Consider the following 21965-nt stretch of genomic DNA (forward strand, 5'->3'; position numbering starts at 1 on the left):
AAGCTGGGACGTGGACCTCTCCTGGGGTGTCCAGCACCAGCTCTGAGCTGTGCCTCTAGCCTCAGGGATGTAGCCGAGGTTGACCGTGCCGTCCATTGTAGGCCAGGAGCAGGGATCAGGAAGTCCCCTTTTCTGGACGTGAACTGGCCTCACAATGGTAGGAGAAGCAAGCCAGACAGGGGCTGCTGACACGGCTGGGGGCCTGCTCACTCCCAGACTGATTTCTGTACAATTCAGTCTGATTTCCTTCTGCCTTGAGGGTGTCTGAGTCTGGCCTGTGCCTGGGAAATCCTCTGCAGGGGATGTTAGGTGTGTATGAAGTGTCTCCCCCCACCCCCACTCGGGGGTCTCACACAAACACAGGGGCCCGATTGACCCCCACCTCCTCCAGGAAACCAGCCTGACCTTCCCAGACAACCTTCCCTAGGGATGTATCTAAAACAAGGGGATAGGCCCCCCAAAGGCCTCACTGTTCTCTGGGCTTTCAGGGGCCACCACCTGAGTACTGATCATTCACTGCCCATGGGCTGCATGCAGGGAGGGCCAGCTTCCAGGCTTCAGGGGGTGACAGGTCCACTGGGCTCTCCCCTCATCCAGTCAATTCTGCGGTGTTGGGATCTGGTGTAGACAGCAGAGTTTACAGAGGGGATAGGGAGGGGCCCCGGGGTGTGCGTGTGAGGCATCGCCCAGAGAAGATACTCCTGGGACAGGAGGAGGGGAAACGTGCTAGCTGTCTTCAGTATTTGAGGGGCCCTCCGGGAGAACACGGTTCGACTTTCTCGCGTGACCCCAGAGGGCAGAGCCAGGAATAATGGGTGTTTCAGGGACTGAGCCAGTCTGGCACCAGGTGGAGAAGGGGCAGCAGCATCTGTGACAGGTGGCTGTGCTCCCGCCGCAGCCCTGAACTCCTCCCCTATACTGCCCACATGGAGCCAGACCGCTAACGGGTGGCAGTCCATCCCAGGCCCCAGGGGCTGGCCCCAAGCCTGGCCAGGACCTCAGCATCAGTCTTCCCCTGTGGGCCCGCTGAGGCAGCGATCTATCTGAGGGATGGGAGATCAGGAGGAGCACCACCTGCGGTCCCGCGGCAGAAGGCGGCTGCTTTGGGATTCATTGGTGCAGTCTCTGCCCCCGCCTTTCCCCTAGCTCCTGGTTCTGGCTGCCGAGCCCAACTGGGGGCCCACGCTGAGCCGCCAGGGCTTCCGGCCCCGGGGCTGCAGGGGTGGGCCGACTGCCGGGGGTGGCACAGGGGAGGGGGCTGTTCCCAGTCTGCTCGATTCCTCAGTTTTCAGTCCTTTCTGCTTTCACCATTAAGGCTCAGAGGGTTTTAATGCTTGGACCTCAATGCAAGGCGCTCCCAGGACCGACGAGCCAGGGGTTGACTGCTTCTGAAGCCTGAGCCTCTCAGAGAGTGATAAGAAGGCTGGGCGACTCCGGGCGGCAGCGGGGAAGCCACCTAGTTGTCCTAGGTGGAAGCTGTCAAGAGAGAGACCTAGGCTGGACCTGAGCGTGGGGGGAAAGGAAGAGCGAGCAGTCACAGCCGGGAGTGGAACGAGGGGGCGGGCGGGGGAGCTGCAGGGGGTGGGGGGGAACAGTGGCTTCAGTTCTCCTCACCCACCCAAGAAGAGAGCTGCAGTGGAATAAGATGGGCGGGGCTGCCTCCTCCTGGCCGGAGCAAGCAGCAGGGCTTCCGAGCCCCACCCTATCCCTCCCCTTCCATGGCATCTGGGTGAGCCCCACCCCCGCACACCTCTCCCCCTCCATGGGGTCTGGGAGAGCCCTTGTCAGGGACACCGGCATCTGTCCAGGGGTCCCCTGATCCAGTGCCATCCATCTGTTGCCTGGCTGCCTCGGGGTCCTTCCAACTCAGTGATTCAGTGATTTCTGCCTAAGGGGCTGGCCAGTCTAAAGCAGAGCAGAAGGGTCTCCCACTGCTCCTGGAAGTGATTTAAAACTGGAGTGGATCGTCTTGAATTTGAGAATCAGCGCCGCCTAGTGACCACAGAGGTGACCATACGTGTGGGGGGCGGGGTTCGGAGGGCGGCTCCAAAGTTATAATAGAGTCAGAGTATGCGAGCAGGAAGGGACTTGGGGGGGGAGGGGGAGGGGTCATCCAGTCCACTCTCTCCCATTTTATGGATCAGAAAAATGGGCCCAGAGAGGGGACACTCTTGGGCAGGGCCCCGTTTCCTCCTTTATGAAATGAGGGCGTTAGGCAGATGGACCAGAGTCGGAAGGGAACTTAGCTTCCATCCATGTAAGGATTCTTTCCCGTGGCAGCTTCTGCTTGGAGACGCAGAACCCTTCCTAGTTTGGATAATCCTGGGCAAACAGGCTTGCTCCAGATCTTGCAGGAGAGCCAGCCTGAGAGGGGCCCCTTGGAGGGGAGGTGGGGCCACATCTGTTTTGGGCAGAGTTGTTGACTTTTCCCAAGACATGACAGCATCTTCCAGTGCTGGAATGGCCAAGGGCTCAAGAGCCTTAGGGGCTGGTGCAGAACCGACTCAGAAAGGGGCTGAGGATGGGCAGGGAGTGGCAGCCCAGGAGGGATGGTATGATTCAAAGTTCTCCTTGGATATGGAAGGGGGACATTTATGAGCGATACCAAGACCAAGGGTGTGTGGCTGAGACAGCCAAAAGCTGAGTCGTTTGACCCTCAGTGGGTCCATCCCCTTCCCCTCCCCTTGGTCATCTGGCCTGGGCTCCAGCCCTGCCCACCCTTCCAAGCTGCCAAGACCACAGCCTAGCCTGACACCCTTTCCCAGAAGAGCAGGAAGAAATACCCAAGAGGCCAAGTTTAGGGCTCAGGACCTATAAACACTCAATTCTGACTCAGAGGCCAATCAGAAGATTCCTCTTCAGGTGGTAGGAGAGCCTGGAAGTGGCAGTGGGGGGCAAGGAGGATTCCTCCTCCCCCGCCTGGACCCCTGGGCGAGTGAAGGCACAGCCAGGATTGCAGAGGGAGGCCAGGGAGGCTGGGTCTTAGTAAGAACTGGCGGATGGAAGGAGTCAGAGAGGTATACAGTTAAGGAAGTTTGCTGCCTATGAACAGGCATTCCAGAGCGCACAGTGGAAAGGAAGGGTGGAATCAGAATGAAGCTTTTGGGCGGGAGATGGGAAGGAAGAATGAGGTGGTGAGGGAAGGAGAGTCCCCAAGACGTGAAGGGTATGAGCACGCGGGTCCCTGTGTGGAGAACACCGCTCCTCTTCCCAAAGCTAAGACTGGAGGCACTTGGCGGGCAGGCGGGCGGCCCTGCTGCACACGTCCTCTCCTCTCCGGGGGCTGGAGATGAGGCAGGAAAAGGAAGCTGGAAGGCAACGTGGCTGATGGAAGGTGGTCCTGCTCCTGCTCTGCCTGGTCAGCAGACCTTCTGGTAAAAGCTAATTGACGTTAATGGGTTAGAGTGATCTTAAAGCTGTCAATCACTGAATCAATCAAAGGAACAGAGGAGAAATTCACTGGCACAGGAAGTGACTTGGGGGAGAAAGACTAGTTTCTTCCTTGAGAAGTCGAAGGGCGTGAAAGGGGCAAAGAGAAATCTCGTCCTGTCAGCAGGCTGGAGGCAGAAGGTGGTGACAGAGAGGAGAACGGAACCCTCGGCATCGGGAGAGGTGGGCCGTCTCAGAAGGACGCGGCTTCTCTTCCTCCAAGGGGTGACCGGGATGACCACGCAGAAAGAGCCGCAGGTGCCTGTCCGTGGGCGAACTGTCGTCCCACGATGATTGCAGCACCAAGAGACGAGTGGCTCCCTGCTCGGGGGATGAGGCAGCAACGTCCAGAGGGACAACTGTCGTCTTAACATGCACAGACCTGGCACGAGAGGGCTTCTGAGGCTCTCGCCACCCCTTCCTAATAGCCCCACCCAAAGGCATCCAGAAAGCACACATCGTGGGCAAAAACTCAACCCTCAGACCAGAGATGTTTCCATCGCTGCTAACTGGAGGTGGAAGATTCACGAGAGAGGGGGATCCAGGACAAACTGGATAAGGAGACGGTGACAGGTGGCATTTGGATTTTTGGACCACAGAGTTGGGGGAGGGGCACGGACAGGTGCCAGGAAGCTGGTCACGGAGGATGAAGCTGAAGGCAGGGAGAGGGAGAAAACTGCCTTCAGGCCAGGTCTCCTGCAGAAGATGGGGCCAGCCTGGAAGGAAGCCAGAATATTGTGTCTGCTCTGTTAGGTGGTGCAGTGGAGAGGGTGCTTGGCCTGGAGTCACAAAGACCCGAGTTCAAATCCAGCCCCCGACACTTCCTAGCTCAGTGACCCTGGGTAAGTCACATAACCACTGTCTACCTCAGTTGCCTTGTCTGTAAAATGGGGAAACTGAGTGGTAGGCACCTGCCTCCCAGGGGTGTTATGAGGACCAAACGAGATAATATTTGCAAAGTACATGCTAGCTTTTTAAAAAATTACCACCTGAAGAGGAATCTTCTGATTGGCCTCTGAGTCAGAATTGAGTGTTTATAGGTCCTGAGCCCTAAACTTGGCCTCTTGGGTATTTCTTCCTGCTCTTCTGGGAAAGGGTGTCAGGCTAGGCTGTGGTCTCGGCAGCTTGGAAGGGTGGGCAGGGCTGGAGCCCAGGCCAGATGACCAAGGGGAGGGGAAGGGGATGGACCCACTGAGGGTCAAACGACTCAGCTTTTGGCTCCCCACACGGGGAGGCCGAGTCAGGGAGGGGGGAGAGATGCTCTTTCTTTCCATTCTCCATCTTCTCAGCAACTATCCCTTTGTAAGAAGCTAACCGACATGAGCTCTCCTTACTGACCCTTAACACTGGAACGCATGGAACGGGGGCTTGGGCCGTGTCATTAGAAAGGCAGCGCGGGCCCTCAGGGGTACCCCCAGGACCCCGCAGGGAAGGCATCAGGATGAAGAGGAGCTGGGATCCCCAGAGTTGACAAAGATTACATCAGACAAAGGCCCCATTTCTCAAATACAGAGAGAACTGAGTCATTCCAGCTGCACAAGCTGTGCCATATGACTGTGATGGAATACTCCTGTGCTGTAAGAAGCGATGAGCAGGCCGACTTCAGAAAAACCCGGGAAGACCTGCATGGACTGATGCAGAGTGAAGTGAGCAGGACCAGGAGAACGCTGTCCACGGGGACAGCTTCAGTGCACGGTGACTGACTCTGATATACTTGGTCCTTCTCAGCAATGCAAAGGTCTCATGATGGAAAATGCTGTCCACAGCCAGAGAAAGAACCATGGAGTTGGAATGCAGATCGAAGCATTCCGTTTGCTTTTTTCTGTCCAAGTTTTCGTCCACAAAATGACTAACATGGAAATGTTTTACGTGTAGAATCTATGTCAGACTGCTCATTGTCTCAGGAAAGGGGGCAGAAAAAGGAAGGGAGGGATAAAATTGGGAACTCAAAACTAAAAACAAAAAACCTAAATGCTAAAAATTATTTTTACGTGTAACTGGGGAAAAAATAAAATATTATTTTTTAAGAAAAAGATTATAGGGGCAACTAGGTGGCGCAGTGGATAAAGCTCCTGCCTTGGAGTCAGGAGGACCTGAGTTCAAATCTGACCTCAGACACTTGACAGTTACTACCTGTGTGACCCTGGGCAAGTCACTTAACCCCGACTACCTCACCAAAAAGCAAAAAGAAAAAGAAAAAACAAAAAAAAAGATTACACCAGAGTTCTTGCTAGGTAGAAGGAAAGCCAGATTTAAGGTGAGTGGATTTCATGGGGTTCAGAAAAAGGCTATCTCGCATTCTAAAGGGGAAATAGAACCGAGACAGAGGGAAAAAACACTCAAAAATGAAAGACAAACAGAAATCATTCCAGTTTGGAGGAAGGGGGGAAATGCCCCACGACAACTAAGATCTGTAAAAGCCCTACGGAGCAGACGGACACAAGGGTGGGTCACTGAGGAGGACGATCAGAGGAGCCCAGTCTAAGAAGCTGAGGCTGGTGAGGAAAGTGTGCACCAGGCAAGTGTGGACAGACAAGCCATACCAGGGTGGCTGCTGGAGAGGGCCTTAAATGCTGAGGTCAGGGAGGAGGATGGGCCTGAGAGGGCCCTTGGCACCTGGCTGGATTCTTCCTGGGCGCAGGCCGCACAGAGATGCCACAGACCGGCGGAGGGGAGCACCATCCCTCTGGGGGGAACCCGGGGTCACAACCTGGCCTTGCTCCCTCACTCGGGCGACCCTCGTCCCAACTCCCTTGACGTCAACAAGGACGCTGACCCAGATGACCGCCCCGTCCCCGGCAGGCCGAGCGGGCAGCCCCCGCACCCGGCTCCTTGGGCCCAGGATGTGGCCACACTCCTTCTTTCCCTCCCCTACACGGGAAGCAGCCAGCGGCGACCAGTGCCTAGTGGGGGGCCTCACGGCCAGCCTGGGACAGGGGCTACGGGCGATGCTACTGCGCCCATCCGGCGGACGAGGAAGCGGAGGTGGGGAGCCCCGCGAGGCCACCCTCGGCTGCGGTCACGCACCCGCCAAGAATGGGAGGCCGCGCTTCCTGCTCTTCCAAATCAGAGAATGTATATTTAACAGCACGTATGAAGACACCACTTGAGCTTTCACTGCAGCCAACAGGAAAAATGTTCACATATAAAAATGAAGCTTTGAAATCATGAATAGTTTTAAACCATAATAGACTGAACAAAAACTGTCCAACGCCGAGCCCCCACAAAAATCACCCCAAGTCCGAGGCTGCCCCGGAGACGCCGGTCTGCGCGTAAAGCCAACAGGGAACGACGGACAGACGGACAGACAGACGGGCATCTCCTGGCGCCCAGCACCCTCCAGCTGCTACATCTTGGGCTGCCCTGGATGGTGCAGGCACCCCAGAGGGCAAGTCCGTGAAATGCGCCGCTCCCACCCTGCTCGGGCAGGGCTCAAGGGGAGGGCTCTCCTCCCTGGCAGGCGCCGGCGCCCCCAACGCCCCCACGCTCCTGTAGGCTGGAGGTGCTGGTAGCGGCGACCGTCAAGGCCAAGGTGGGGACAGGTTCGCTACGCGGCTCTTTGGGTGATCATTTCCTGCTAGGAACAGGAAGAAAGAAGGATCCGCCAAAGCCAGGGCTGCCCACGGGGAGGCCCGAGCGCCAGGGGCGCTGGGCCGTCCTACCTGGCCTCACGACTCTGCGTCCGACTCAGAGCTGCTTTGCCGACTGATCTCAATCTGCAGAGACGGTAAGCGCTCCAAGCGGCTCTTCTTCTGGTGCGACTGCTCCTTCTCCTTGATTAGAGCGCCCCACGCCCGCTGAAGCTCCGAGTCCTCCTCCTCGGGGGCCGCCGCCGCCACGGGGTCTGCCTTCTCGGCCTTCTCCCTGGCCTTCGCGGCAGAGCCCAAGCGGGTCCATAAGCTGCCTGCCGGGGGGGGGGGGGGGGGGGCGGGCGCGGTCAGTGAGGAACCGGGGCCTCCCCACCCTGCAGATGACAGGTCAGCAGTCCAGCCCGGTCCCTGCCCTGCCCGCTGGCAGCTTACACTCTATGGGGGAGACTGCAGGGGTGTGTGTGAGACACGTGGGTCTGCGTGTGAAGACGACCGAACCATCACCACACAGGTGGGAGATGGCAGGTGAACGCCCCCCACACGAAAAACATCTTCCACGTGCCATGCCCTGTGCCAAGTGAGGATGACACCGATGTGACGACGTCCCTGTCCTCAAGGAGCTTACAATCTACGAGGGGAGGGGGGCCCAGTCTGGCCGGCCTGCTGACCCGCAGAGGTGGCGTGCGCGTGGGCCTGCCTGCGCACGCGCCTCGCACGCTCACACCTGCTGCTGCCTGGCACCCACCTGACTTCTTCTCCCGGGCGTCAGAGTACAGGCCCTTGACGTCCTGCCTCGGAATGCCGAGCCTGCTGTGCACGTCGGACGTCGGCTCTCTCCGGGGGGTGAAGGCGCCGCTCGGGGTCTTGGCTTCTGGAGAATGTGCTCTCTTTCCCAATCTCTGATGTACATCTGGGCACAGGGAGGGAAAGACCCGGGGCCTGAGCGGGCTCCTCTTCCCACGCGGGCCGCTGCTGCTCCCAGGCCCCAGGAAACAGCTTCCTTCCGCAGGGAGTCCGCCTGGGGCCCCAACGGGGAAAGCTCAGTCGGAGTGCGGGGGACAGGCCCGAGCCCATGCTGCTCCCCAGGGTTCGTTTGGGGGATTCTGATAGTGTTTCATGGCTGGAACCCCCACCTAGAGGGACTCCGTGTGAGTCTCTGCCTCTGTCCCTTTCTCTCCTCCCCTCCTTCTCTTCCTCCCTCCCCCTCCATCTCTCTCCTCTTCCCACCCTCTCCAGCTCTCTCTTTTCTCTCCTGCTTCTACCCTCCCCGAAAGACCCCCTCTTCGGGGGGCCATACCAGATTTGACGCTGCTCACAGGCGGCCTCTGCGCTGTGTTTTGCCGCTTCTCCTCGAGCAGGAACCGCACATCAGACGCCCCTTTGTTCCCAATGCGGTTTTTTACGTTGCTGGTGGCTACACTGTCCGCCTTCATGGAGTTCCTGTACAAAAACAGCGACCCCACCTGGTTCTTATCTGGGGATGCTGGACAAACAGCCTCCCCAGCCTTGTGTAGGGAGGCCTGCCCACCCTGGGACTGCAGCTGACAATGTAATGCTGACCAACCACATGGATCGCTTTGGTTCCTTTTTTCCACAAAGGAAACGTGGCTGCCTCTATCCTGCGCCCCGTGGGAGGCAATGCCGGGGCCAGGAGAGAGCTGGGAGCTTTGTTCCCCTGGCCCACAGGAAGCGAGAGCCATGCCAACCCCACACTTTCCTCCCCAGGCCAGGCCAGTCTGGAGAATCCATTATCTCCAGGTCCCTGGGCCATGGCGGGTGCCTGACATCACTCAGGAGGCCTCCACCCTGCAGCACACTCAGAGGACGGATGGACTGACACGATGTGGTTCAAGCAGGGGTGGGGAACGTGCGGTCTCAAGGCCACACGTGGCCCTCTAGGTCCTCAAGTGTGGTCCTTTGACCAAATCCAAACTTCACAGAACAAATCCCCTTAATAAAAGGAGCAAACCCATGGCCAACAGCTTCAGGAATTAACGATCCAAAGGTAAAAGCCATGGGCGGATGCTGACTGGAGTTGCCCTTCTAACCCAACAACAGAGGGAGCAGGTTGGGGAGTGGGAAGAGAGCCCCGGGTTCTAACCCTGTCTTAGTTTCTTCATCTATAAAATGGGGCTATCTTGTACACAGTAACAGCCACGTTGTGCGATGACTAACATCGATAGACTTAACCCTTCCCAGCAATGCAAGGACCTAAGACGTCTCCAGAGGCCTCGTGATGGAAAATGCTATCCACACCCAAAGAAAGAACCATGGAATCTGAACGCAGAGGACATGCAGACTATGTGCTCTTTTGCCCTCTGTTTTGTTTAGTTTCCTCTTTCTTGTGGTTCCTTCTATTGGTTCCAATTCTTCCTTACAACACGACTAATGTGAAAACATATTTAATAGGAATGTGTACGTAGAGCTATATCAGATTGTGTGCCGTCTTGGGGAAGGAGGGGGAGAAAAATTCAAAACTCAAAAGCTTATGGACGTGATTGTTGATAAATCAAAACAAATTAATAAAAAAAAAACCGAAATGGGGCTATCCGTGCCCATCCTACCTTTTTTCCTGGGTTGTCCCAAGGCTCAAGTGACATTAGGAAGGTCAAACACTTTGTAAAGCTTCAGTCACTCACTACCCTCAAGTCCCACGCCTTAAATGAGGGCAGCGGGTCACCAGGAGTCAAAGCTGCCTTCAAACCCATCTGTCTGAGTGGGGAGGCTCAGGGGCTGATGTTCGGCCACTGCCTTCTTGCCAGAGGCCCGGCTGTGCCGTGACCCCACCTCCCCCACTGCTTCAGGCCAGCGAGCTTAGAAGAAGGAGTGGACTGTGGATGTGTGTGTGTGTGTGCGCGCGTGTATGCGCGCGCACACGCATGTGCTTGCACACCTACCTGGGGAATGTGGAGAGGAGAAGAGGCACATGGATCATCTCCTAGGCCCCAGGCAAGGCCTGAAGAAGCTGGTCAGGGAGGCCCGCCCACCTTACCGGATGCTCCTCAGCTGTGACTCCACCTCGTCGGCGTACATGGTCATCTTCAAGCTCTTCTTTGGCGACGGTGTGGAAATCATCTTCAGCTCCAGATCGTAATCCATCTCGTCCGAGTCGGAGCCCGAACCGCTAGCACTGGGCCGACGGGACGCACTTCGCTCACGCGCCTGCTTGAAGGCTTGCAGCTCATCCCGGTACTCCACCACAATCCTGTCGTCTTCATCCATGTCCTGGTCTTCCTCTTCATCCTCCTCCTCCTCCTCTTCCTCCTCCTCAATAGGCTCCTCCGGAACATTCACCAGACCTGGAAAAATTCAATCAAGGGAGTAGGGAAAGACCCCAAACAACAGGTCTCGCAGCATCCTGTCCGCCTGCCTTTCCCTCCTCTCAGACGCTCCCTGGTGGGAAGAGAAAGGCAGGGGGTCCATGGCAGTCTCTGAGTCATCCAGCAACAATAATCTTTCCCCATACAGGTTGGGGGATCTGAATTCAAATCCTGCCGAAGGCTCTCAGCCTCATTTTCGTCACTGGCCTCCCTCACCGAAGCATCTTGAACAAAGTGCTTTGCAAAGTGTCAAGACAACAGAAATGGGCCACTCCCATCCCAGACATCAGCTGACTTGCTGTGGCACTGGATGAGACGGATGGTAAAATGGTGCTTCTCCAAGGGGGATCGGTGGATTTGTTTAAAACCTCACGGGGCCCTTCCTCTGAGAAGGGTGAGTGTGAGTGTGATCTTTCCCTGGGCACACAGCTGAGCCTGCCTGGCAGTCCAACAAATGGGGGATGTTACCAGACCTCCATGGGCCTGAGCTGCCATCTAACTAATGAAGGGACCAGATGCAAGACCTAGGCCCAGAGTCAGGAAGAGCTGGATTCAAATCCAGCCTCAGACATGTACTAACGGTGACGTAAAATGAGATCACACCCGTGCAGTGCTGAGCACAGGGTCTGGCACCCGGGAGGTGCTCCATAAAACCTCCCCTCCTCTGCCTAGAGCACATGGCTGGGCCCAGCCTCCATGCAGCAAGGCTGAGGAGCCACGCCGAGGGCCGACATCACCCAATCCACCTCGGAGGGGCGCCCCCAAAACACCTCTTCCTCCTGCCCTGGTCTTTCAAACACCACACATTTTCCGACCCATCTCAGAGGCAGAAGGGACTCTCTAGGAGCCCTCCTGTGATGGGGAGCTCACCACCTGCCGAGGCAGCTCTCACAGTCAGGAAGCCTTCAGGGGCATCGAGCTGTGCCCTTCACAAGGTGGGCAGACCTTCAAATACCTGAAACAACTGCCTTCTGTTCCCCAGGACTCCTTCAACAGAGCCCCCCACAACCCAGGCTTCCCGTCCGCCCCCTAGCAGACACGCACCTGTCTGCCACCGTCCTTCCTGGAGACACCCCCCACCCCGGCCCCGCTGTCACGCTGCGGAGTCTGCCGAGCTGGTAGGTGCCCACTCTCGACTCAGGCCAGCAGCCTTCTATGAGTCTGGATAAGGTGGGGGAGGAGAAGGAGTCAGGCGGAAGAGGAAGGGGGGAAGCTCCAAAGGCACCCCCCACCCCAGGTACCTGCGTGCCGGTGCTTGTAGGGGGGGGTCAAGGTCAGCCCCACATCATCCCCAATCAGCGTCCGCTTCCTGAGCACATCCCTCTGGATGCGGCGGGAATGGTATCTTCTTTTCCTGTGCAGTTGTCAGAACAAACACTCTCAGCCATCGCCCGCTTCTCTCCAGGGACCCCCTGGCCCCGCCCCAGCCTCCTCGAGGCCCAGGGGCCCACCGCCCACCAGCTCCCAGGAGGCTCCGGCCTGCCTTCCCTACTCGCTGAGCAAAGTTCTCAGCAGATCTGCGTGAAGGGAGCAGAACCAGGAGAACGTTGGACACAGTAACAGCCACGTTGTGCTATGACTGATTCTGATAGACTCAGCCCTTCCCAGCAATACAATGATCTAAGACATCTCTTAGGGACTGTGGAAAATGCTATCCACATCCAAAGAAAGAACCACGGAGTTTGAATGCAGATCGAGGCAGACTATTTGCTCTTTTTTTCCCTCCGGTTGAGTTTTCTTTCCTCTTTCTGGTGGTTCCTCCTATGGGTTCTAATTCTTCCTTACAACCTGACTAATGTGAAAATATGTTTAATAGGAATGTATATGTAGAGCCTATATCAGACTGTGTGCCATCTTAGGGAGGGAGAGAAAAATTTAAAACTCAAAAGCCTATGGAAGTGATTGCTGACAAATCGAAATAAATCAATTTAATTAATTTTAATTTTAATCCTAACTAATTAATTAAAATGAAATAAGTTAATTAAAAAATAAATAAAAGAGCCTCCTAATTTGGGAAAAAAAAAGTCCTCGGTAGATCGACACCCCCACCTCGTGGCAGAGTTCAGCAGGATGGCTTCACTCCAACCTACTCACTATGAGCAGACAGATGGGCTGGGGGCCCCATGGCCACAAAGCACTCCTCTCCTGACACACAGAACCCACAGAACCCTCCCCGCCGTGCTGCCCCCTCCCCTACACATGCCGTTGTAAGCCCTCTGCAGGGGAGGCTTTCGCTTCTGTCTCCGCATCCCCAGCGGCCAGCAGAGCCTGGCCCACAGGAGGCGCGCATTCAGGGCTGGCCAGGGGCCGTGTGCCGGCCAGCCTCGCTCACCACGAGTTGCTGAGGATGCCCTTCATGCCTCCGTAGTTGGGATTCCCGTATTTCATGTAATACTGGCTCCTCCGTGCCGCGCCGAGCTCCTTCTTGTCATCTACAAAGACAGGAGAGGACGGCACCGAGTCCATTGCGTTGCCCCCTCCAGAACGCTAAGAGGCCCCAGGGGCACAGTCCAGGGCTGGGGGTGGTCCTCAGGAGTTGACATGGAGCTACACGGTCACCGAGGTCCTCTAGTACCCGAGAGGGGTCCGCACACAGAGCGGGCACTCTAGTCACCACCAAGGGAGGGAACCCCCCCCCACCCCGGCACCTAAACACATACCCCACACCCACACCCACACATGCACACGCGCGCACACACACACACACAGCAGCCCAGACCTACCTTTTGTGGCAAATCTCATGAATAACTTATTCCCTTTGGCCAGTTTGTTGGCCGGACGAAGGTCATTCCGTAAGAGGGAATCTTCTTCTACCTGGGACAGCGCATCCAACTTGAGAACACAAAACATTTGCAGAGTAAAAGACGTGACGTCACATGGCCTCCTCTGTGCCCCCACTGGAATCCAGGCCTGGCAGCCCCTGCGAGTGAGCCCAGCGTGCATGCCCTGTGTCCTGCGGCTGTGCGTGCCCCTCCCTGGTGCCTCACGGGGCAGGGTGGCACCTGGGCTAATGGGGTGGGGAGGGACGAAATGCCCCTCGAAGGCTGCAATCTGCATCCGTGAGGCAGGACCCACACTGAGGGCAGCACAGACCTTCTCAGAAGTTTTAGGGTTGCTGCCACCACCGTACAGCAAGGCTCCAGGATGGCCTGGGCCGTCCCACCCCCCGCTAGCGGCTAGAGGCCCTGGTGTCCTCCTGACTGACCTCCAGGTCACTCGCGGTGTCATCTTCCACCTCTCCCTCCTCGGTCTCATCATCAGAGCTGTCCTGTTTGTCTAGATTAGGGTGCAGAGGAGAGGTGAGGCCCCCACTTTCGGCCCCCTCAGGGTCTGTCCCCTGCTCCACCCCAGGTACCTTTCCTCATCTTCTCTGGGGCTTTCTCCTCGCTGGCCTCTCGGGCTTTGGTTTTATCCGTGCTGGGCAGGGAGCTCATGTTGATCAGGGCCCGAGTCGCGGTCACCTCATCCAGCCAGACCACGTTACCTGGTGGGGGATGGGGTACCCTCTCGTTAAACATCCAGGTGAACCAAGGAGGCCTGGTCCTCATCAGGGAGCACCCGCCACATGGCAGGGGGGTGGGGGTGTGTGGGTGTGTATCATGTCCTAAACATCCAGGTGAACCAAGGAGGACCAGCCCCTCGGCCTTGGACCGCAGCATCAGGGAGCACGCGCGCGTGCATGCGTGCATGCGTGTATCACTTTGTGTTTCTGGCCCTTTCTTTCTAACTCCAAATCACCATGTCTCCCACTCGCCAAAACCTGGGCCAAGTCCACAAAGCCTCTCCTAAGGGCCTCCACAGGAGGAGCCCCTGGGGACCGAGCTCGCTGCTCGCAGGTTCAAAGAGCCAGACTGGCCAGCTCCCAGGTCTGAGGATGCCCTGTGCTGATGTGGCACTGCCTCCTGGGCCTAGGGAGTCTTGTAGAAAACCTTCTCTGATCAAACTACAGGTCACAGGCTTTTGGGCTTCAGTCTCGGGCCTACTTTGCTGGCACCTCCCTCCCCCCTCAAGGTTGTCACAAGGATCAACCGAGACCATCCTGGCCTGGCACACAGTATGTGCTTCATTGGTGCTTCCTTCCTCCCTTCCCCCTCCTTCCCAGAAGAAGTGTGAGCCCTGAAGATGAGAGAGATGCAGGCTTAGAGGGCCCCTTTATCACCCTGGGCCTCACACTGTTCCACCTGTTAACTGGGGATGATAAGAAAACCCAGCCCACAGTACCCACAAAACCCAGGTCTAGTACACCGGGTGATCCTGACAGGCTCAAGGAAGGCAGACTAGCCCTGGCGCCGTCAGCACATGCATCTGGGGGACCTCTAGGCACGTCAGCCTCGGCCCCGGCACCCTCACTCCAACCCAGATGCTTGGGTCTACACAATGTTCGATAGACCCTCTCTCGGCAGAGCCCGAGCGGCTTTAAGGCTGCGGTCTAGAAAGCCCTCCCAGGAGAGAGGATGTGGCCTGGCCTGGGCGTCTGAGCCGTCAGCACAGCTGGGAGGGCTTCGGTCTCCTCAAACGCCCCCCGCGGCAGGTCGGGCCCATTGGCCTTCTCACTCACAGGAGGTATCGTCCAGCCACTCGATGTGAGCAGGGGGGTACTCCTTGAAGTAGGTGAAGATGTCCTGGGTGCTCATCTCATCAACTCCACAGACGTAGATGGTTTCCAGTCTCACCTTGGGGATCGCTGTGAAGGCGCAAAAAATTTTAGGAATTAAAATATTAATGGATTTGAGCTTTAACGTTTTCTTAATTGACAGAAACTGGTTACCACCAGCACGGATGCCATCGTCACAGGAAGTCAGAGACGAGGACTCCCCTACCCCCGACCGCTGGACCCAATCTTTTTGGGGCCACACCCAATGCCCCTCAGTTTCATGGCTGAGGCAGGGGTGCCTGCAGGGTGAGCCAGGTATTTTCCCACCTAACCCCCAGCTCCCTCCCCACCAGCTTCAGATCGATAATCCACGCTCCCTCGGCTCATCTTTGAGGGTGGGGCCAAGGGCTCCGATCGAGCTCTGGAAGGGACTTCTGAGACCAACACCTTAGTCACTCCATGGTCTACAAGCATCGATTAAGCACCTAGCACGTGCCAGGCCCTTGGCTAAGTGCTGGGGATGCAAAGAGAGGCAAAAGACAGTCCTGGCCTTTGAGGAGCTCACAACAATGAGGAAGACAACATGCACACCTGTGTACAAACAAGATGTAGACAGGACAATGTGGAGAACGTCTCAGAAGAAAGGTACGAAGATCAAGGAGGACCCAGAAAGGCTTCCTGTAGAAGGGGGAGGTTTAGTTGGGATTTACAAGAAGTCAAGGAGGTCAGTAGTTGGAGGAAGGGAGGGAGAACATTCCAGATCTTGGGGACAGCCAGAGAAAATGCCTGGAGTCAAGAGGATGGAGGAACAGCCAGGAGGCTGGTGTCCCCGGATCAAATAGTATATGGCAGGATGTAAGGTAAAAGATTAGAAAGGTAGGAGGGGACTGGGTTATGAAGGGCCTTGAATGGCAAACATAGTGTTTTGTATTTGATCCCAGAGGCACTAGGTAGTCACTGGAGTTGAGAGAGAGAAAGAGAGACAGAATGTGTGTGTGTGATGGTTGGACCTGTGCTTTAGGAAAATCACTTTGGTGAATGAACAGACTGCAGCAGGGAAAGATTTGAGGTAGGCAGCTACTGCAACACTCCAACAGCTATTGCAACAATCCAGGCATGAGATGAGGAGGGTCTGCACCAAGGTCAGGGAAGTGTCTGAGAGGAGGGGGCTTAATCAAGGGATGGTGCAGAAGTGAAATGAACAAGAGATGTTGCAAAGGTGAAATGGACAAGAGATGCTGCAGGGGGGTGAAATGGACAAGAGATGCTCCAGGGGTGAAATGGACAAGAGATGCTGGGTGGGGGTGGGGGTGGGGGAGAAATGGACAAGAGATGCTGGGGGGGGTGTGAAATGGACAAGAGATGCTGGGGGGGGGGTGAAATGGACAAGAGATGCTGGGGGGGGGGTTGGAAAGGGCCAGGGGGGGGGGGGGGGGGGGGGGGGGGGAATGGACAGGCGTTGGGGCGGGTGGGGTTAGGGGGGGGTTAGAATGAGGGATCCAGGATGACTCCTAGGCTGTGAACCTGGAGGACTGGGGGGAGGGTGTCGTTCTCTACTGTAATAGAGAAGGCAGGAGTGAGAGGCACGGGTGGTTTAGTGGAAAAGAGAATGGGGTGTGTTTTGGACATATTAAGTTTAAGATGTCAACGGGACATCCAGTTGGAGATGTGAAGCTGGAGGTCAGCAGAGAGACAGGGGCTGGGTAAACAGACTGAATTCATATACTCTAGTGAGGGCCCAAACCTATGGAAGCCGGCGGGCCGAGAGACCGTGAAAGAATCAGATGAGTTTACCAAGACAATAAATACAGGTTAGGGTTAAAGGTTAGTCTGAGGAGAAAGGTGCGGCCCAGCGAAGGCCTGTGGTTAATCCCACAGATTTCAGAAGACGGGTCACTGAATATGCTGCCCTCTGATGTAGTCCTATGCCCCAAAGATGTAAGAGAAAAAGGGGCCCGACGTACAAAAATATCAACAGCAGTACTTTTTGTGGTGTCTAATGTAAAGGCACACGCCTATGCCCTAAGAAATGAGGAACCTCCCGTGGCCAGAGTTCAAATGAAGGAAGCAGTGTGGACACGGGCAACCACCTGGCAAAGGCTAAAGAGGCTGAGAGGCAAGGGCCTCACGGGCAGGGTCAGGCACGTGCTGTGCAGCTGCAGCCAGTGAGGACCAGGCATGTTGGTTACAAGCCCGCCATCTTGTTTTCCCTGGAGGAGGTGGGGTGGGGGGAGGGAGAGAATCAAAGCCTAGAGCTGAAGGGGGCAGTCCAGGCGAGAAGAGGAGGGATGGCCCAGGTTGGGGCCGCGGGGTTCAAGCCTTGGACGTGGTCCCCAGTCTCCTGGGGGCATCAGTAGGTTCCTCATACATCCCTCCAGCCAGTGACCTCACACCTGGGGACGTAGTTAAGGAGAAGCCCGTCAATGAACACGGTCAAGAAGAGAGGAATACGTAGGGGTCATTTCTGTCTATGGCTCAAGAGAAGATCAGGAGCCCCAAAGGAGGCCATCCCAACACGTTGGGGGCCCCTTGGGCACAACTTCCAAGAGGACCTAGAAGAAAGAATCTGCACCTCCAAGAAGACCCGCATAGACGGACTGCCCAGGTCTATCCGTGTCTACACATGGGGGAGAAATCTGGACTCACTGGCTTCTTTCTTCAAGTCCCTAAGAACAGGGAGACCTGGCGCAGTCACCGCAGGGACTGAGTGAGTGGCCTGACCCCGGCAGGCGCCCAGGAGTTCATGCCACTGCCTTTTTTCACTCCCCAGCTGGGCAGCGAGGGCCACCCCCCCCTCGAGGGGGCAGGGCAGCCTCCCGCACTTTCCTTTCTCCTGAAAGTGCCCCAGGATTTCCAAACAATTGGTCTCTTTCTCCACTGGGGTCCAGGCCTTCCTGGGTCTCTTCTGTCGGTGACAGAGGAAGGTTATTCCTCCTCACAGATGTTTGGGGGTGCCTGGAGGTCCCCTCCTCATGACAGACACAAGTCATTCAACAGAGATCAGTTTAATTTCGCTCGGCAATACCAGGACCCGCCTCTTCAAGTGCTTCTCCATCTGCCCCTCCCTGGGGGCTCCCATATCTTCTCCCCCTGGCACCCCTAATTTCACTTCATCCCAGCATCACACCAACCCCAAGGGAACAAAGGTGAAGGGGGCACCCTCAGCTGCTGGGGGGGGTGTCTCCCCTACCTTTCTTCATCATGTCTCGGTCCAAGGCCACGTTCCGTTGGGCAAGGTTGACTTCGGCCCGGAAGTGAAAGCGCTTGGCGCGCTGCTCTTTCTTCTGGATGGCTTCCTACAGAGCGTGAGACGGAGGATGAAAGGCCAATCGGGGGCTAAGCAGGCAGGCGGGCACCAGGCCCTCCACAGATCCCAGCCAAGGCAGATGCCGAGACACGGCCACACGGCTCCCTGCCTTCACCAGACGTGAGAACGGTGCCCCGCCACAGCCTCTCCTGCTGCTGCCCCGGCCGTCAAAGGGAGCCTCTCCTTTCCCTCTTGTGGCTGACGAGACCAGGCCCAGGCAGGGAGGAGCAGCAGGGCTAGGCAGGGAGCACGTGGACGGACATGCCGGCCTCACTGGAAGCCCCCACCAGGACAGACCCTAACTCTGACCCCCGACCTCATTTCCCACGCCTTTTGGAAACTCCCTTCCTGACTTTCGATCCCCAGTGAGGGAGGACGCCCAGGTCGAGTCACGGGACAGACTGATCTCAACCCAAAGGGCTGGAGGGCTGCACTGCCCACGTGGTCACTGGGGAGAAGAGGACCTAGCACGCAGAGGAAGGACACGGACGGCTCCCCCACAGCTGGAGGGAGAGGGCCCGTCCACCAGGCGAAGCCAGCGGGAGCCTGACCGGGGCGCAGAAAACGCCAGCCTCTAGGACCGAGGCTTCCAGAGAGCAGGGGCCGGGACCTCGGCCGTTGGCAAGGTGGGCTGAGAGGCCTGATTAGTCAGAGCGCTTGGCCACCAAGCAAAGGACAAGAACTGGGCACCCATCTAGTGATCCACACCTAGCCCACGGCTGGGCACACAGCAGGTGCCTAATAAATGCTTATTGACTGACTGACGGAAAAGAGGGGTGAGGTCCATTCTAAATGTCAGAGAAAAGACTTGTAGGGTTAGGTGTAGAGGCTGACGGGAAGGGGAGAGGGAGCCTGCAGAGTCTGGCCAGGCAGGGCCTGCTCCCCCTCCGCTGCACCTACAGGGATTGCTTTGCGGGGAGGGGGGACGGCTGCGGGAAGGGTGTGCTCCCATCTCACAATCGAGAAGCCCCCCCCCCCCCCCGCACTGATTAAGCACCTACTGTGTGCCAGGCCCTGGACAAGCGCTTTACAAATCTTCCTCCCGGTCCTGACGACCACTCCAGGCAGGAGCTGTTACCTTCACTTTACAGACGAGGAAATCATGGCAGACCGGGATACCCGGCTAACCTAGGTCACCCTGCTAATCAGTGGGGGCAGAATCTGAACTCAGGCCCGCGCCGTGGCACTCTACCCCCCCCACCCAGGTATGCCCTCCATCTCCGGCCTCCGAACCTTTGCTGGGCTGCTCTCCCTCCTCCTGCTCTTGGGCCAGCCCCTCTCCTACAGGAAGCCTTTCCCCCAGGTCCTGACCCTCCGGTGGAGGCGGGTGTAGACAGACCCCGGCCGTCTCCCCACTGAACACGGAGTTCATCCCCAACCACAGGTGCATTGTGGGAGGGAGCAAAAGCAACAAAGTATCCGCCCGGGAGCATCCCCGCCCCCCCCCCCGGCGCCTCCCCGCGCAGGGACCCCCGCCGGGTGAGCCGGCCTCCGGGGCTCCTCCCTACCTTGGAGGTGACGTCGATGCCCGTGATGAAGCTCCCCGCCTTGTTCTCGTAGCGGCGACTCGTGTCCTAGAACGAGACGGGCGGTGAGGGGGACCCCCGACCCCTGCCCTCGCTCCCTGCCGCCCCAGGGCCCCGGCGCGCCCGGCGGGGGGCTCTGCGGGGCGCACCCACCCGGCGGCCGGACCCCGGCGTCCTACCGGCAGCAGCGAGCGCCGCACCGGCACGGCCTCCAGCTCGCCCTCCTCCACCTCCATGGGCTCGGGCTCGCTCCGCTCGGGGCCCGGCCCCAGCAGCCCCAGGGGCGGCCCCGCCGCCGCCGCCGCCGCCTCGGCCTTCACCGACACCCGCAGGCCGCGCACGGCCGCCATGGCGCCGCCGCCGCCGCCGCCGTCCGCCGTCCGCCCGCCCTCCAGGAGCGCCAGCGAGAGCGCGTGCGCGCCGCCCAGAGCGCCGCCGCACGCACGCACGCGCACCAGCGAGAGCGAGCGGGCCGCCCAGAGCGCCGCCGACGTACCATCGAGAGGAAGCCTCTGCGGCCTAGAGCGTCCCCGAGGATGCCTCCGCCCCTCTCCCCGCCCCTCCGCGGAGCCGTTGCCGTAGTTACGGCTTCCCTGGCTCCTGCGCCTGCGCCGGTCTCCCGGAGGAGAAAGCGGAGGGAAGGCCGGCTGGCCTGGGGTAATTCGCGATTTTCCGCCTCCCCTCGGCATCCTTCTTTTTCCCGCAGGGGTCTCCTCCCTCCACCTTCACCTTTAGTCCCAGGTGGTGGGAATCGCGCTGCCCGTGTACCCACCGCATAGATTTTGTTTCCTTAAGCATTTATGAAGCTCTTGCAGTATGCCCCGCGCCCTGCCCTCGAGGTGCTGACGCTCTAATGGGGCAGCAACACCCAGAAGGGTTGGGAGCGGACAGAAATACCCAGGGCGAGTCTTGGGCCAAGGAGTCAGCCAAGAGGAGGGCACATCCGGGGGTGGAGGGAGCCGGCCTGGACAGAGGACTGCCCGGGAGGGGGCTGGGGAAGCCGGTGCCTGTCCCATCCTCCACCTGGGCGAGGAATGTCCACTGCCCCCACGCAGCGATCAGAGGTGTGGTGCCTATGGCACCGGCTTGGGTGAGACGCCTCCAGCATCCCCCAGATGGGAGGAGCAGCTGGGGCCATGTGGGCGGTGTCCCGAGAGTGAGCGGCTCTCCCCACGCTGGGCTAGGTGGGCAGTGTCTCATTGCCAGATGAGCGCCCACAGACTATCGGTCCCCTGCCCTCTGTTCTTTCCTTCTTTCCCTCATTCGCACCATCATATATATATATAATGAAATATGCCTCCAGCGGTCCCTGCCTCAGAGTCACTGCTGACCATTGCCATGGAGGTCTGGGAGCCACACTGGGGAGAAGAGGGGAGGTGGTGGCGTGGCCAAAGAGGCAGAGGAAGAGTGGGGTGCACATCTGGGGCCCTCCCCTCCCAGTAGCCCCTCGGAGCCGCGCGCCTTATTCATGTAACACTAAGAAACCCCAAGAGCTATTCCTTCTGAAACCCAGTGGCCAAGAACTGTCCAGAGCACAGTCCATGGCCCTGCCAGGGATCGAGACTCTTCTGGAGACCTGGGAGAAAAAGAAAAAAGGTCCTCAGTGTCCCAGCCAGGGAGTGTGAGGTCACTCCTGCTGGCTGACCTGCTTGGGGAGGAGAGGCCTCGAAGAATGGAACTCTGATGGGTTGGGTTGGGTAAATGGTCTCTGTTGGCTAAGTCCCCTGGTCGGGGCAGTCCCTAGAAGCTCCTGATATTTAATGAGGTGGCTCTGGGGTTAGGGGCAGCTGTTAATGGGGGGGGGGTCCCAGAGGAGACTGCTGCTCTGTGACGGGCGATCCTGGGTGCAGGAGAGGAAAGCCAGGCAGCAGGAGGGAGAGGCAGCTCACCCTGAGACTATTGGAGCGGCTGGGCCCGGGAAAGGGCACCTGGCCCATTCTCACGCTGCTCAGTGGGAAGGCTCAAAAATTGGTCAAATTAGACCTTTAAAGATGCATCCTTTAGCATCAGGCTGCCAGGGCCCTGGAGGAAAAACATAGTATCTGGGGTCCGAGGGCCAGGATTGGCTTCCTCCTAGCTGCACGAGATAAGGCGAGACACGACCTACCTGGACCTCAGTTTCCCCATCTGTAGAACAAGGGGCTGGGACTAGAAAGTCTCTGAAGCCCCTCCTAGCCCCAACTGATGATCCTATAAAAG

The 21965-nt window shown here is 57.9% G+C and overlaps 1 protein-coding gene across 1 annotated transcript; it reads right to left on the reverse strand.

The window, feature by feature from the left end:
• Positions 1–6479: 6479 nt before the first annotated feature.
• NCBP3 (nuclear cap binding subunit 3) lies at positions 6480–20116 on the reverse strand. The gene is made up of 13 exons (XM_027848875.1): positions 19946–20116; positions 19749–19814; positions 18124–18229; positions 14898–15023; positions 13695–13823; positions 13545–13615; positions 13063–13171; positions 12672–12771; positions 11581–11693; positions 10012–10318; positions 8317–8459; positions 7765–7929; positions 6480–7333 (listed from the first exon to the last, which is right to left on the reverse strand). The coding sequence occupies exons 1-13, from the start codon at positions 20114–20116 to the stop codon at positions 7098–7100; spliced, it is 1842 nt and encodes a 613-aa protein (XP_027704676.1). The 3' UTR covers positions 6480–7097.
• Between the last annotated feature and the right edge of the window lie 1849 nt (positions 20117–21965).

Source organism: Vombatus ursinus, unplaced genomic scaffold, assembly GCF_900497805.2.
Source record: "Vombatus ursinus unplaced genomic scaffold, bare-nosed wombat genome assembly UNPS02006874.1, whole genome shotgun sequence".
Classification (NCBI taxonomy): domain Eukaryota; kingdom Metazoa; phylum Chordata; class Mammalia; order Diprotodontia; family Vombatidae; genus Vombatus; species Vombatus ursinus.